Source organism: Lethenteron reissneri, chromosome 28 (genome assembly GCF_015708825.2).
Source record: "Lethenteron reissneri isolate LAM-NWPU_2019-01 chromosome 28, ASM1570882v1, whole genome shotgun sequence".
In the NCBI taxonomy this organism is placed as follows: Eukaryota; Metazoa; Chordata; class Hyperoartia; order Petromyzontiformes; family Petromyzontidae; genus Lethenteron; species Lethenteron reissneri.
Window position 1 is genome coordinate 5,349,489 of NC_083806.1, and position 16,894 is coordinate 5,366,382.

General features: G+C 49.9%; 1 protein-coding gene across 2 annotated transcripts in view; it reads right to left on the reverse strand.

The window, feature by feature from the left end:
- The window catches only part of LOC133348812 (CAP-Gly domain-containing linker protein 1-like), a 77,221-nt gene that overhangs the window by 19,308 nt on the left and 41,019 nt on the right, over positions 1 to 16,894 (reverse strand). For both annotated transcript variants that reach the window (XM_061561826.1, XM_061561825.1), the window contains 4 exons: positions 15,367 to 15,504; positions 6,008 to 6,105; positions 5,529 to 5,649; positions 1,788 to 1,840 (listed from right to left, as the gene is read on the reverse strand). In XM_061561826.1, the coding sequence (XP_061417810.1) occupies positions 1,788 to 1,840; positions 5,529 to 5,649; positions 6,008 to 6,105; positions 15,367 to 15,504 (410 nt within the window). The remainder of the gene's footprint in view (positions 1 to 1,787; positions 1,841 to 5,528; positions 5,650 to 6,007; positions 6,106 to 15,366; positions 15,505 to 16,894) is intronic.

Below are 16,894 nucleotides of genomic sequence, written 5' to 3' on the forward strand. Positions count from 1 at the left end.
TTCCACTCGATCGACTCAAATGCTTCCCCGCTGCAGTGTATAAATATCATCACTGGGAAGACAAAGGTGGGTGGGCGTGGTGCTGGCCACCCACCCCCTCGTGTGCCGTGCGGCCTTCATAGGTGCTCGCGAACGGCACTTGCCCCAACAGCCTTGTTAAAGGCTATACGGGGGATCTTTTGTTGTCTCTGTGTATGTGTAGTAACATCGGGGATGTCACTATATGGTGCCGGCCCATGAGGGTCGTGGCGCGCGACGTACTTAGGGCGCGGGTTGCTGTGTGAGGCCGGCTCGAGCACAGCACGACATGCGATGCACCGTCATCGCGTACAACCCGTGGGTGGGTGTAGTACCAGCCCTAGCGGGCTTGGTGAGCGCTGGGATAGCGCGGGCACCACGCAAAGCGTGCAGTGCGGGCTCCCACAATGGGGAGCGGGAGAGTGTCAGCCCAGGGACAGGGTTGCCCCGGGCCATGGCACTCTGGTTGACCCCGTAGACACGTGATCCGGAGTGTCCACAGAGAAGGCCCCAGCTGGGGGGGGGCTAGGGGGTGATCACGTGTCCGGGGAGAGCTCTCGAGAGGGATCGAGAGGGAGCTAGAAGGCTCGAGAAGGCGGGCGGGGCCGAGGGCGGAGCCAGCCCCGACCCGGGAGGATAAAAGGTGGGTCCCTGAGAGGGACCGGGGTTGCTGCATTCTACAAGCTGGAAGCTCTACGTCTACAAGCTGTAAGATCTACGTCCAACGAGGCATCAACACGTGGCCGGGGACCCGAGTGAGGGTCCGACCCTTCGTAGCTGTAACTCCGACGTGTAGTGTAGTTAGCTGGGTGGTCACCACCCCAGGCTGTATCTGGTAAAGGGGCAGTTACCCCTTTGTAAAAACGTGTTACGATAAATGTGTTGCCTCTAAAGAATAACGTCTGCGACTCAGTTGGACTCACTACATATGCAAACTCAAGGTGCAGTGATCAAAGCACTGAAATGGTTATGGAAATCATTACATTATGCCAGAGTTATAAACAGCGAATTACTTCCAAGAACCACGATGCCTTTCTTGGAACAGAACGCAAGCACCAAATCGCAAGCGCCTCTATTAAGACATATATTTATATTTGAAAACAGCAAATTTGCCAATAACACTGGAAAAAGCACGCATGGCAGAGAGCCAATGCCAGAAACGTTAACTATTATAAATGCATTGTCCGTTCATCATGGCAAAACAAAAAAATTTACGCGCGCAAATTTCGCGAAACGGACCGAACGTTGTTCCATCAGGATCTCGGGGGAGGGTTTTTTTTATTTATTTTTAGATTCGTAGCAGTTTTCTTGAGAAACACCTCGAGATTTAAATGTTGATGTACGCACCACCGCCAACGCGGCACCACCAAAAAAAACACGCGTGTGTGAGGATACGCACGGCAACATTTGGCGCACCGCAAACAGCTGGGGGTGCGGTGCGTACGTGTCGGCAGAAAGCGTGCGCGCACGTAAGTGGTTTGATACTGATGTATCGAGGTCAAGCGCAGAATCTCACTTCAAAACTAAAGCTCCTGTACGCAATTAAATATAATCATTGGAAATGAATGCAATTTGCACGCTCTAACGCGGAAAAATGGACTTAATTAATGGTACAAATTATTCCAACCCAAGTCTTTTCATTGCCATTAATTAATAACCATTGCAAATTCTGCCCATACCTCAAACCCCCACCCTCCCACCCCACAACGGCCTTCCATCCCCCACCCCTCCAACCCACCCCCCCCCCCAGTCCATAAAATAAATCCCACCTTCTTTTCATGTCGAGCAGCTGCTGATTGAGAGTCGATTTCTCCTCGTCAAGCTGTTGGGAAGACACGAGATCACGTAAAGTTGCGTTAAGCACGAGGAAGCCGACTGCGTGGCGGCCGCGCGGCGACGAGTGGCGACAAGTGGCAACGCGTCCGGACGGCCGCCCTCACCCCCACGGCACGAGAGCCTGACAATCCCAATGGGCGCCAGCGGCGAATCGGCACCACCGGCGAATCGGCGCCAGCAGTCGAAGCCACAGGGGAGAAGGAGCGATCGGTGGCGAGTTGGGGGGGTGGGGGGGGAAACACGAGCGCTACGGCCCGTGAGCCTGCGCGCGTGTCAACCCTCCGCACCGCCCGCGGTCCACTCACGCACAAAGCCAACAAAAGGGCCGCATCGCACGGATAATTTTTGAATGATTGTCCATACTTCACCACGCTGGTCAGCGCTGGCTGTTGAACGGTTCGGGTGTGGGAGGGGTGGGGGTGCGTGCCCTCGAGCGGTTAAGGTGCGTTCGACATGTCCGCCACCGATGTTAGCCATGGTCGGGAATAGAGCTCAGGTTGTCAGGTTAGGAGAGCAGTTTGCTAACCCCTTGTGGCACCGCTCCATCTAATGATTCATTACGTGGCTACAAATTAAGTTACACAGACAGGCCTGTTCTCATTCCACTGCTGGATGAGGGATTTGCACTGATCGCCTGGTTATGGCAGTAAAAGCAAAAGGACTGCGATATCAATCTGTGCAAGAGCGTGGTGGGTTTTATCCGGGTTCATCCGGTCTCATCGCGCTCACGAAACAGAACTGGCCAAACGTCAACAATGTAGTGGGAGAAGAGAAGTCTTGGAGACTCGGTGAGGCTTTCCTGGGTAAATAAAGGACATTTTCTGGTTATAAATATTTATATTCGTTTCCCCAGTGGGTCATGCACACAGCAGGCAGCCACAGGCAAGTGTGGGGAGCAATAGTGGCGGTGGTGGCAGTACACACATCATCCGAACGCACTGTGAGAAGCACAACACTTATCACATTCTGGCAGCGGCTTTCGCGTTAATTTTTTTTTGTTCCTCATCATTAATTGCAAAACCAGCTATTTAATGAGTACACGTTGTACGCACGTTTTGCAATCCACTGCAAATTCCGCGGAACAATTAATTCGGTTAAAAAACGCCAAACTGCAAACGACTTTGGGATGTAACGTGTGATTATGGGTTTTTGTTACTTGTGAAGTATACGCTGTAAGAAATGTTTTCCCATAAAAAACACAATGAACTATTTATGGGGAGGGGCTGTTTGCAATTACAATGCAATACAATTTGGGGTTATGCATACAATGCAATTATAATTATCCAACTTTAGTCCAAATTTGCGTTGCTATCTGAGACTTGGCCAACAGAAAAATCCGTGAAATTGGTTAAAAAAATGAGCCAGAGTAAAAAATACACTACTCGAGTATTCACCACCATCTTCCTGACTGCCAGTTAAACAAACTATTTAAACAATTTCACATTTTCTGAAGCATGTTTAAAGATTATTCCATAATCCATGCATATGCATGATTGTTCTGCCTTGATTTCCTCTGCCAATGACCGACTGGCATGCCTAACTGCCTACCTGCCTCTCCATAAACCAAATAACGGCCACCGTTTCTGCAAAGGATCTCGACATGCGGTCGCGCATACGGGTGCCGTATAATTCCAGTGGCGTAGCTGTTACTATTGTTCCCATCATCATTCTGCCGCAGCGGCGCTTAAGAGCCGCGTGCGGTAAAGCGACGTCGTTTTGGCTGCGAGGATGCCAAACAACGACAACGATGCACGGCGCCCGCCGCCGTTTCGAATTACAAAAAAAACATAGGCTGTCAGACATTTTGTAAAACTGAAGGGGACTGGACGCCCGTGTTCAAATAATTACAGTGATTTTTAAGAAACGTGCAAAGATTTAGAAAAGGTCAGGCACGCGCGTGCTAATGGGAAGGTGTTGTAAGAACATTGCGATTTTCTTTTTCGACCTCGCACGTTTCAGCATCAGGGCAAGTGGAGGAGGGGGTTGCGGGGGTCAGTATTAGAGCAGCGGAAACGGGCAATACTTTGACTGGTTTTAATACTAAATGAATAGGCGAGGGCCTGTTTCGCGGTGTTGTTTGTGGTCCATCGGCCAATGAGGCTGCTGCACCAATGTTTTCCAGCAGCATTCGTTTAAGCAGACACGAGTCTTATCAGCAGAGATTGGCCAGTTAGGGCGGTGATGTGGCCCATCGGTGGCGCGTTCGTCGCCTGTTGCAGAGGCTCACGGTTCCATTCAGTGGCAGCCCCTGATCATTACCGCGGTTATAATAACCATAAATAACACTCCGTGCCATCTGCTTCACTCACAGTGGACTTCAAATATCCCCATGATGTCATTCGAAAGAGCAGGCTAATGTGTTCCATCAGCGTCAGGGTCCAAATTTGCCAATTTCGAAAATTGCACCGCTAATTACTCAATTGGGATTCTACACACACACAACAGCAATGATCTTTGAACCCTATTGGCAGTGGTCTCTGGCTTCTCACACCGGTAACATAAAATAAACTTAGAAATTGCACTAAACATTGCGAGGTTGCCCAGCGATTTAGACAAGAGCATTCTCGGAATTTTCGCAGTGCCAATTATGAAATTTAAAAAGCTAAATTTTTTTTCCGACATTCCTGCTCCTCCGCATCTCCGACGCGTGTTCAGCTCGTGTCACGTGCTGTTTGGCGCAACTTCCAACGTGTCTCAGTTCTTTCGGCAAAGTCACGTAGGTAAAAAATGAAATTAAAATTAGTAAAAATAAAATTACTGTTTTATTTTCATTAATTTTAGGTAAAAAATGAAACTGAAAATTAATAAAAATAAAATTATTGTTTTATTTTTATTCATTTTTATTTCATTTTTTACCAACGTGACTTTGCCGAAAGAACTAAGAGTATGAATCCTTGTAGTCACGAAAGCTTCAAATCTAGAATTAGTCCAACGTGTCGCTCTGCGTGCCGGAAGCTTCTCCGGTTTTCTGCTACCGGCGCGTGCAGCGAACACGACAGATTAATTCTAGATGTGAAGCTTTCATAACTGCAAGGATTCATACTCTTAGGTTTTTTCGGTAAAGTCACGTAGGTAAAAAAACAATAATACAAATAAATAAGCGTTTAACAGCACTGGCTTTTTTGTATTTCGATTGTCAGCCAACACCGGTTACAACCCGAAGTCGAGGTACACTGATTGTTCTCTTTTAGCCCCGCCCACCCCCCCCCCACACGTCCCATTCACTGGCTCCCACAACATTCAGATAAGCCCCCCCCCTCCCCCCTTAACTTGTATTTAAGAGCTTGTCTCTTGGAATTTTGCCTCACTTGATACAGTAAATTTTAGCTGTGACGGTCCCACCTGAAGACGGAGACTTGTGTTGCCTCCGAATCGTCGCGATTTATTATTTTATTTCTATTATTATTTCTATTATTGATTTTTATTATTTATTTTTACCTACGTGACTTTACCGAAAAAACCTAAGAGTACGAGAGATCAACGTCAACATGCGGTACAACACGGGAGAGAGCGACACGTCGGGACAGACGCGCGGCACCAACCGCGAACACCCAACACGGTCGTGCCCCCGATACCAACGGCAAAAAGCAATGGCACGGGAAACAGGCGAGCACGGCTGAGTGCGCCTGCAAGGTGCGATCGTTACCATGTGACAGACAGGCCCCGTGTCTTACCTTCTGGCCGAGCAGCTCGCCCTGTTTCACCTGTGCCAGCTCTGACACCAGCCTCTCTTTCTCTTGCTCCAGTCCAGACAACTGCACTTCCTTCTGGGACACGCTTGCCCTCAATTCTTCGCTGCACGGAGAGAAGGCGGCGATAAATAAGTGATAGCCACGCGCTCAAGAAAGATTTCCCTTTGCGAAAAAAAGGAATCTCTTAGGCCGGGGTCCATGCTAGCCCAAGCAATTAGACGTGCGAATCTGCTTCTTCTACAGCGAGGAAGCGGTTGCGTAACTGCTCGCAACTGGCTGCAAAGACGTCCGCATGAGGAACTCCTCTTGCTCGTCATGCAGCTATCCCTGTGCAGCACGGTCTAGCAAGCGGGCATTAAGTCTGCCAGTAAGTCGGCGGCGACGTTGCTATGCACCTTCCCCAGACCAAGTAATTTGCGAGTGCTCGATCACATTCGGACCAACGACAGTGAAAAACTCACAGCTGAGCGGTGAGCCCCACAATCCTCTGGTTGCTGCCATCGTCGCGCTCTCTCCCCGTCTCTCGCTCCTGCTGACTCAGCTGCTTCAGTCTCTCCAGCTGCGGATAAACACATGCACGCGAAGAGCAAAGGCACGCTGCAGTAACATGCGCACGTATGTTCCCACCCCCCCCCCTCCTGTCAATCTACTGCTGGATGAGGGCCTCCGCAATGCCGTGCAGGACGGCAGCTTAGCTCGGGTTGGTGAATGAGGCAGGGAGCATGGATTAGGGGACGTAGAAGTATATTACAACTGCTGTACTGCCCTCTGCTGTCCGCCATGCAGCCCTGCTGACGTTAGTCGGAACGCCTCTCATGTAAAGTGGTCGCCCACCCAAGCATTATGCAGCCTTAAACCAAATTTCGATTTAAAGCTTTCGTGACTGCAGGGATTCATCTTCTTGGTTCTTTCGGTAAAGTCACGTAGAAGGGAAATAATAAAATAATAAAAATAAAAAATAATAAAATACAATTCTCACGACGTTTAGGCCACAACGCAAGCAGCCGTCCTCAGGTGAAGAACAGACTTTACCGAAAGAACCAAGAAGATGAAGCCTTAAACCAGTTTAGCTTCCGAGACTGGACGAAATCCGACGCATTAAGTGTTGCAGCAAAATGTTTTGCAACTGGTTTATTCCAACTGTGCTACGGGTGTCATGTCAAGCGAGGAAGCAACCATTAAGATCTCTCACAAAGCAGTGACACCTCCGTGTAAAGAAAACGGCTCGTGGAAGAAGATATCACAGAACGACTTCTGAGAACCTCTTCAAGTGACCTGCGGTCCAGTTGGTGGGTGCCAGCACTCATCTAACCCGGCCTGCCGCAGAGAGCAACGTTAATCTCGTGACGCATCAAACCGATATTTTCACTTCTCAGCAGGTTGAATTTGACCAAATAATGACCACAATCTAATTCAGTCGAATCGTTTTTTTTCTGGAGAAATCATTGGTGGTGGGGGCTGGAAACATCAACTTGCTATGCTTGGCAGCAACCTGGTTTAGTCGGGAGACATGGTGACGAGATGTTTACTTACTTTTCCTTGGTATACAGGAGGTCATTGGTTCGATCCAGACCCTGACGCCTAGATATTTGGAGTTTTAATTTTCTCCCCGTGGACGCGTGGATTTTTTTTCCAGGTCGTCTGGTTTTTTTCTCCACATTTATAATCAACATGCGTTCAGAGTATTTGGCTGCTATACATTTCCATGTGATAAGCCATTTATTTAGTTTAACTCTCATTTGTGGCCAGGTCGTTTCTGAAAAAAAGCTATATAGTTCAGTGGGCCTTACCTGCTAAAATAAAAAAATAGTTTAGTTCCATATTCCAAGTGGGGACCCTCTGAGCCACGCCAGGCCAGCCCAACATTTGCGAACGCTCAAATCGTGCACGTACACATACACAAATGCACGCGCCATTTAGTGTAATTGGCTTAGCCTCTATGGACACAAATCTTCCCGAACTCCCATCCGCCTTCAGCGAACATTACATGCGATCCAAACCGTTCACGGTCTGGCTATAGGCCGTAACATTTAATAGTAATAATGAACGTAAAGTAATAATACTTGGGATTTATACGGTGTCCTTTATCATAGTTCTCGGAGCGCCGAGCATGTAAGGGATGGGAATGAATAATAAGTAAGGAGTAAGCGGGGGAGAGAGAGGCTAAAGAAAGAGACAAGAGTGGGTCCCCAGTAAGTCGACTCCCAAGTTTAAACCTCCAAGGGGCAAGGAATTTCCATGGCCTGGGTGCCGGTGGAGACAAAAAGCCGGGGCCACCACAGGACGCAAGCTGAGGGTCCAATAATGCAGCACACGCTGGCATTTCAGCGCGCGCTCAAATACAAGCATAATCACTTTTTTAAAAAAATCAGTTCACGTGCGGCGACCCGATCGCCGTGACATTGTGCAAATACAATGCCTCACCTGCACGCGGGTCCTAACGGAGACCGGGGTCGTCCGACCGATTCCGAGCGCGTCCTTTCAGCGGCGCATGGTAAGCACTCGGTGCAAGGGGTTACATAATTGCATTCTGACCGTGGGGTTTTTTACGTAACCAGACCCTCTCTGAACTGCGTAGCAAACAGCGAGACAAAAAGTAGGGCGATCGTCTGCAGGATTAAGCACTTCTAATCTTCGCCAAAGCGCTCCAAGGACAAAATTAAATGTTTGATACCGAGAGCAGAGCAAACACGGCAATAGAGCGATGGAGACAACTCTCCGAGCTAAGCAAGTGACATCAAGCGCTTCCCAACCCCCCTTAATCCCTGTGGAGTGTTTCGAGACGCCGATGAACACGTGGCTTCTCTCTCTAAACGAACGACATCGCCGCGTCGTTAATGCATCCATCCCTCCGCTCGTTCGCTCCCCTCCCGTTCCCCCTCCGCTGTAACTCCGGCCTCCTTCCCACATCCTCCCCGCACCCCGCCCCTATCCCCCCCCCAAACCCCCCCCCCCCCCGGCGATGTTCCAAAGCTGTACTGTCAGCAGCGATTTGCGTCACTGGCCCGCTGAAACGCACACACGCGACGCCGCTTGATTAAGGCCGTCAAAAACGCAACGGGGATCGGGGCCACAGGTCAAGACCTGCGGGGACATGTAACGGGGGAGGGCCAATTTTTGCCGTGCCGAGAGCGGCACGGTTACGTTCCGTTTGCCCGAACAGTTAACGAAATGAAAGGGGAATTTCAGCAAAAACGAAATCCATTATAATAATCGTCCCCGGCGAGAGCAACGCAGCTATGAATCCTTGACGGTCATTAGACAAGCAGGTATGAAGTAGCACATGCATGGGGCGTACATAACATAACGTTTCTTTTGCAACAGTCTGCTGACCGACGCTCTTGAGAAACGAGCGGCGATACCGGCATGCGGAATCGTTCCGCATGGTCGGCTTTGTTGGGGTAATCGCCGGAGACCGGTAGCAGTAGCGACGGTGGCGATTCTCGCTTGCGGAAGATTCTGCTGCGAATCCCCCGAAAGGCTACGCTCTCTCCCCCCGTTCGGCGACGCGGTTCTAAATCCGCTCCTGCAAATAGCCGCCTCCATTATTTATTTATAATAGGGCGTCTATTTCCATTAGCCGGCATGTTACGGGGGGGGTGGGGAGTAGGTTGGGGGCGGGAAATTGCGTACGCGGGGAAAAATAAATGAACGAGCGTACCGCATGGAGGCGTCATGCAAAAAGCAACCGATACGAGCCGCACAGCTTGTAACGGCGGGCAGAAATCCGATTAGAGTCTGCTTGTCGGGAGGACAAAAGAAGATAAAGACGACGAATTGTTTGGACGAAATTGTTTCTAATGGCGTTCGCATTTATCGATGTTCTCGCTTCCTGGTGCACGCTACAACGGCGACGACGGGCCGCCAAGTCGCGCGGTGCACCGTTGGCGCGTCCCTTCCGTGAAAATGCCTTCTCCCGTCGCCAAAGCCGGCCATCTGCTGCCCTCTGCAGGGGTTATGCTTCAGGGCAGGAACCACCCTCCCCCGCACCCCCCCCCCCCCGACCGCCTCTCTAATACGGCTCCTAACAACGGGAGCCTCTCGCCACCCTTTGTGACCATTACCCAGCCAGCGCGTGTCTATAGGTGTGCGCCAACACGGCTATGCGTCGCAGCTGTGCCTGCTTGTAGACACGCCACGGTGGGAGTTGAGGGAGGGGGGGGGGCAGAGAGTGGGGAAATTTCTGCCCCCCCCCCCACCCCCGCTCCCTTCCCCACGAATTGTGATGCTTGCCTGTTGTACCTCCGATTAGCTCGGTTGGCTACGTACGGTGCGAAAGAAGTTCAACATGCATACTTACATAAGTAAATCACAAATTCAATTATATGTGGAGATAGAGAAGATAATTTTTCTCACCGACACTGCTTTAAGCGAGCTTGACTAAGTTGATGAGATAGTGAATGCCGAAACTGGTTGCTAAATTTTGCGCGTATTAAACCAATGCTGCTGAAAATATATACACACTCCCAAAAGGCCGTGCGGCCGACGGCATGCGCGTAAAAAAGGAACACTTTTAATTTATTTTTCATGTGGCGAGACGAATATGGGAAGGTGGTGTAATTGTCTGCTTATTTGTTTTCTGCTTCTATGTGTTGTATGTCACGGACCATTTGCTGGAGATATTTTTCATTAATGTAAACATGGTAAATAATTCATAAACAATTCTTGTTGTATATTTCATTGTGGATGCATTTAATGTCATACCACGAAAGCTTAATTTATAGGCAATCGATTTTGCTTCCAAACATGAGTTCACCCAAGTCATTTACCCCCGGTCACCCTCGCAATGTTTCACGTGCCTCAATGGGTTTATGTTAAATAAAGTTTTCCCGACTAAATAATGGATACCGACTGATTAACTTTGTGTTCCAGTAAAAGTAATTTTGCAGTCTGAAAAATGTTCTTCCATCACCGTCTGGGCCCTACCTCTGCCCCTGCGTACAATCTTAGCAGCGCACTTGCAAGCACGCATACCCCACTGAGTATTCGCTGCAAAGTGTCGCCCGGTTACACAAGGAGGGTGGATATGCAGCTCTGTCGCACGCTCAGTGCCTGCCTGCCCTGCCTGCCTGCCTGCGGCACTCAGTCCCAGTCATGTTCAGCCTCTCCCCGTATCTCATACCGTCCACGGTGGTCTGAAGACTGCTCCAGTCAAGGCATACGGATACCCCATTAAGTTGCCACATCCGATCACTGGAGAAACACCTCATGCGGGATGTTTACACTTGGGAACACGTGGAGGATCTGTTGCAGGGATCGCTGGCGGTGTACAAGCGGGTTAGGATGCCGTTGCTTGACTCAGTGTCAACATGATCTTGTTCTCCGTCGTGAGTACCTGGCCAGACACGTCCCCTTCTTTCCCCTCCTCTCTCTATCGTGTCCGATCATTTTCTCTCTTCTCCCCCAGATTTGCTTTGTTTACCTCGTTATTTTACCCAACTCAATAAAGAAGCAATGTCTCTTTCACATATCCGTCTCGCCACGTGAAAGAGAAAAATAATCGAAAGTTTTTCTTACATAATCCATCAGTTGCACGGCATTCCGGGAGTGCCGATATATCTTTTTAGCAGCATTGTTTCAACACTGGTTTCGACTTTACTTTGCTAGATCACGCCTGGGAAACACAAAGGTTTTTACTCGCTGACAAACATTCATTGTTGCTGTATTTCTCCGGTTCCGTATCGCTTTGTTACCGGAGAGCGTAAATAAAAAATAAAATTAAAATTTAAAGCGGGATGTAACGCCAAAGTGCACTCGGCTGTGTGTCCAAGCGTGCGTGAACATGCACGTTTATGCTCCTGGCTCTCTGCTGGCAGGAGGGAGGATGATGGGGAAGCATGGAACAAGGGGGGGGAAATCCAATGCTTGCTGCTCCATTGCCTAGCAATTTTTTCTCCCGCTCACCATTTACCCCAGGCACGAAATTACTTTCTGGATGGGATTTAAACATTTTATGGCGCAGGAGTTGTGCTCGAGTCTCCGGGAGCCGGCAGAGAGAGAGCGCGCCGTGGTGCCGCGCGTCGTTCATTAGCGCGCCGTGATCGCCGTAAAAAGAAAAAATATATATACACCGTTATGCGCGGGAAGGCAGCATAAATGGGGCGGAAGGTACGGAAGTATACCGTTTTTTTTTTTTAATTCGGTGCGTAAATGAATTAACGTGAGGTTGGTTTTTGAAACAACTTCAAATGGCCAATTATTTTTTATATATATATGCCCATCTTGCATTTCTCCTTGCGATATTCAAATCATATTTATATTTTTTAACGGGCAATACGAAAAGGTAATTAAAAAGCCGTGCGTTATAGTGGCTCTTCTGTCCTACGTTAAAAGCACCACTGTGTAAACACGCACACACACATATATATGCTAGAAACGTATATACGTGTAGTGACGTATATTGAGTCACTACGGCGTTTAGCACCAACTACTCATACAAAATGGAACTGAGCGTGTTAGAGCCTCTCTCTGACACCAGAGTATGTATGGCATGGAAGGGGGCCCTAGGGAGCATGGTTATGGTGACTGTCAGACGGGACAGTTGAGGACGTGACAGTCTGGGTGAACCCGAGAGGGCACGTGACCAGGACGGGATAATGAGGGGGGCCAAAAGGTGGCGAGAGGGACATGTGATGTATAGCCCAGAACCTTCTAGTAGGATCTGGAACGGGGCATGGCCGAGGGCAGAGCCAGGCCACGCTCAGGGGCATAAAAGGGAGGTCCCCAAGAGCCGATCGAGGCTGTTTTCTGGAATCAACCCGTCGGTGCTACGTCTCTTCGATCCTCGGTCTTTGGTCTTCACGCTCGGCATCGTGGGTCAGACAGTGTGTTACTGACTGACCCGGTTATGTGGTTACCCTCTTGTGGTCGAGTTAATCTGTTGTACGTCATGTAGTTACCCTGTTAGGGTGTGAGAATAAACATGTTGCCTCCAAGTTCAAGTGTGTGCCTCCGTGGAATCCACTACATCTGGCGTCAAAAGTGCTAAAAATATCTGGGTGATAGCACTAGCGTAGTGTGATGTTTACGCGACGAAAACGACTGACCAAGGCGTCTTCGGATGAAGAGGACGACGAGGGGGTGATTCCCCAGACAGCCCAGTTAAAGACTGCAAGGCGGCTCTACAGCGGGAGGGAACCGACGTCTTCGCGCGGCCGCCGTCGGGGATTGAGCGCCGGACGCGCAGCGCCCGCCCCGCCGATTTTTTTGGCCGCACCAGTAGCGTCGGTCGCCGTGTTGGAACTGGAGGGACCGCGGCGTGAAGTCGGTGTGCCGGGACCACGGGGAGACGACTCCGCCGCTGCTGTTTCCCGCGCGCGGGAAACTCAAGAAACGCGGCCCACGCGCGCGGCCGCCATTTTGTCAGCTGGGAGGGACCGGGTTCCCGCCAAATAACGTCTCCCGCCAAAACCGACGCCTGCGGAGGGGGACCTTAACTCGTCCCCCCGAGCTCCCCCGTTGTCTGCTTTGAGTGCCGCCTGCCGGGTCACGTGTCAAGAGGATGCCGCGGGATGCCGTCGTCTTCCACCCTGCCGTCCTCCGCTCCTGTGGGCCCCCTCAGGCGAGTCGCGACACATCCCACACCCAGCCCTTGCAGACATATCAAGCAGCGTTTTCTTGCGCCGGGTCGGATTTGTTTGCCGTTACTCCTCGCCGGGTTGCGGAGCGTGAGGATCGGGTTGCGTTGGGTGTCGGATTGGCTGCGGCGTCCGTGTCAGTTGTCCGCGTTGTAACTTCGTTTTTGTTGTTGTTGTTGTTGCCGTAGAGTTAAGGTGCTCTGAGCCCTGGGGGAAATCCCGTGTTTTGTTGTTGATGGGAATATCCAAATGGCAGGTCCAGTGTTGTTCAAAGTCACTGGCTGCATCCTATCTGTTGTTGGACCGATTTATTGGGAGATACAAACGACCGGTCCGGTGCTTGTTCAAGGTCACTGGCCGTATCCTGTCTGTGTTGCACAGATTTTGTTTTGTTTTTGGTGCGAGAATGCCCCTTAACATCTTGGTGGATCAAGGGTGCGTTGATCTGCCATCTGGCCGTCCTCCCGCGTTTTTGTCCTCTCTGTTTCGATTGTGTGCAGCTAACGCTGCGATGCGAGCCCTGGTGAGAGAGGCTGTAAAAAATTCCCCCCCCGATACGGCCGACGCGTGCGACTGTAAAAGTGAGACGCCGCGTCGGAAAGGTGGGGGGGAGGAAAAGGGCGACTATAAATGTCTCTAGTAATCCTCAAAGGAGGGCTGCTGATGTGTGGGATGGAGAATTGCAACGCTATAACTTTGTGGTACGCGCCGTTCTGTGGGGCAAAGTATAGGGTGCTGCACACTGGGTCGACCGTGAAGCGCAACTTCTTTGACCCAGGATGTCGGGAGACATCCACAATGTACTTAAGAGGTGGATGGGCACCTGGATGGTTCCGACTTCGCCCTATCACCACCTGAGTGATGGGATGGTTGCACGGTGGCAGGGGACCTGACGTCCATATTGTGTCGATGGGTGTGTGCGTATCCAGTATGACCGCCGCCGTTTGTTGCGTATCCCTCGCGACTGAAAAGTTTTTTCCCCGCCGGGCGGGATCCCTTCATCTCCGCTAATCAAGGGCCGGGTGGCTGATGTGTGTGCCTTCGTGGAACCCACTACATACGTATAAATAAACACGTCCAGGAAAAGGAACGGAAAACTGGAGCAAAGAGTCAGGCGATATGAGGAAGGGGAGGAAGAGGCTACCCCGAGGGCCTCGACGCTGCTGCTGCTGCACAGGGGAACGGTGTCTTGTTTTCAGAGTGGGTGGCGGCGCAGAGAGGGGAGGGGTTCAAAGTGGGCGTGGCCACACGAGGTCACACGTGGTGTACGGGAGGCTTGAGCGGATTTCACCTCCCGATTAGCACGGTTGACTACGTATAGTTTCGAAAGAAGCTCAACATACGCACATATGTAGATTCTGCGAAGTGTGTGGAGCGATGGCATAGTGATTGGTGCCCTGCCCAAAGAAACCACCGCCTAGACTTTGACTTTGGGCCAAGGCTAACATGAGTGGTGAGTGATATCCGAACCGGTCCTGAGCCATTCTCCCACTTGGCCATCCCACAGCACAGACCAGCGTGGTGAAGCAGTCTGCCAACCCCCATAATCGGCACTGTGTGGAAAGGCCTTCGTACAACAGTGGCTTGACAAGAGCGCTGCACGTTATTCATTTTAAATTGTACAGTACAACGTCGCATATCCAACACGGTGGGGACAAGAGGTATAGGCAGATGTGAGAAATGGTTGGATACGTCAATGTCTATCCAACGACGGCTACACCATGCACTAATAGGTTGGTGGATACAAATAAAGTGTATGCTGCTGTACACCTCCGATTAGCACGGTTGGCTAGGTACTGTGCGAAAGAAGTTCAATAAATATACTATATAACGGGAAAATGGTTGACTGGGCCTTAGAAGCGAGCATATGCATACGAGAGATTTAAGAGTACGCACGTGAAGAGGTCCTGATTCGGGAACATCCAAAATACAACATCCATAACCCTGGACACCATTGCAAATGTGATGTTCCACCGAGGCGGGTAGAATACGATGCGCAGATGAATTACCATCGGTTGGGTTTATTTTAATGAAATATATATGGAACCAAGAAACAAATATATGGTCTAAATTCACCATTTTCACAACCATGCACAAATAGCGCGTGGGTCGCAGGCAGTTAATTGGTCAGGCCAAACACGTGACGGACGGTAGGATAAGCGACGTTGTACCGTATGCTTAACAATAGTAATGGTGATAGTGTTGTAAAAACGATATTTCAAGTGAAATAAAACGGCGATTACCTCCTGGGTCAATCTGTTGTTGGCATCGTTGGTCTTCTGCAAGGTCGTGGAGATGCTGGCATTTGTCTCCGCCAGGGCCTCTCTCTCACTCTGCAGCTTGGTCACCTTCTGCAGGAGCTCTTCATTGGCTTTAAGCGACTGTTTAAAAGCACCGCCACCACCGACACAAACAACAACAAAACACACCAAAGGGAAGACGTGTTTGAAATGCAGTGACTGCTAAGCATCATATCCAAAGCACATTATCTATTGAATTTAATCAAGACTTGATTCCTTTAATGAGGCGCTTTTTCCTTAATAAAAGGTGCCCGTACATAAATGATCATTATCCAGCTAAAATAATTTAAATCATGCCGTTAGAATAATATTAATGATCAGGTTTATTTAAAGTTTGACGTCAACCTCCATTTGTAAACGCCAATCTGAACCGGTTAACGTTTGAATAAATTACTGAAACTTTGGAGGGTCAGTCCAAGTCCCTTTCTCATCTGGCGACGGAGAGAATTCAACAGGGTCAGGGGCCGTGCGAGCAGTAGAATTATACACGAGCCCAACCCAACATGTCGTCGCGTTCAAGCGCGGAAAAAAAACAAGGCGCATGCTGATGCAAGTCCAAGCATTGCGCCCTTCAAGTCAACGGGGCAGTGCTCCTTACCGGACGCCCTCCCTCCGGGCGGCGCATGCGTGCGCCAATGTAAGCTCCATGCGCTCGGTGTGTTCTCATTGGTTTGTTTGGTCGCGCGTCGACGCTTGTGCGCGACGAATTATTAGAGACGCGACGTGCGGTTCGGGGAGTCGGGGGGGGGGGGGGGGAGCGTGGAGGTCGGGCGAGGGAGGGGAGGGGTTAATCATTTCGACGACGTGCAGAATCACGCCGCCTTCTCAATCGCCTCGCAGTCGATGGAAATGAACGGTTTGTGAGAAAAAGATTTCAGAGGATTCAATTTCTAGACAAGAGTAGGCAAGAACACCTCATTACCACATCCTCCGGATTACAAGAGGCACATTTTCACCCCCACCGTTGTATTTTGAAGCAAAAGTTTGGGGATGTGTGAATCATATAATCCAGTATTAAACTAAAAATAATAACACTACCTGAGCAGCAAATGTGCTAAGAAGAAGGGACAGTGCCCAAAACTTCGCCTATTATATTTATAATTAGTTTTTTAAGGTCACACACAGAGTGTGTTAATGACGAATGCGTAGAGTTATTTTGTGTTTATAATCTTGGAGATGGATGCGTGCAAACAGCAGGGTAGGCCCAACTCCCAACATGCCATGCAAACCTATCATTATGTGATCACCACATTGCATGTACAATGCCCTTAGCCTATTCCAGACCCACCAGTCGTATTTTTGTTAAACCTATTTGTTTCCAGCCTGCTCGCAATCTCTTTGTTGTGCTGGGGGGGACGGTTTCCCATGATGCTACAGAGAGCGTCGCATTTGAAGATGCGTGCGTGTCATCAGATTATCACGAATCTATCGGGGTGTTTCTTACTTTCCAAAGCGTCTGACAATCCGGAGA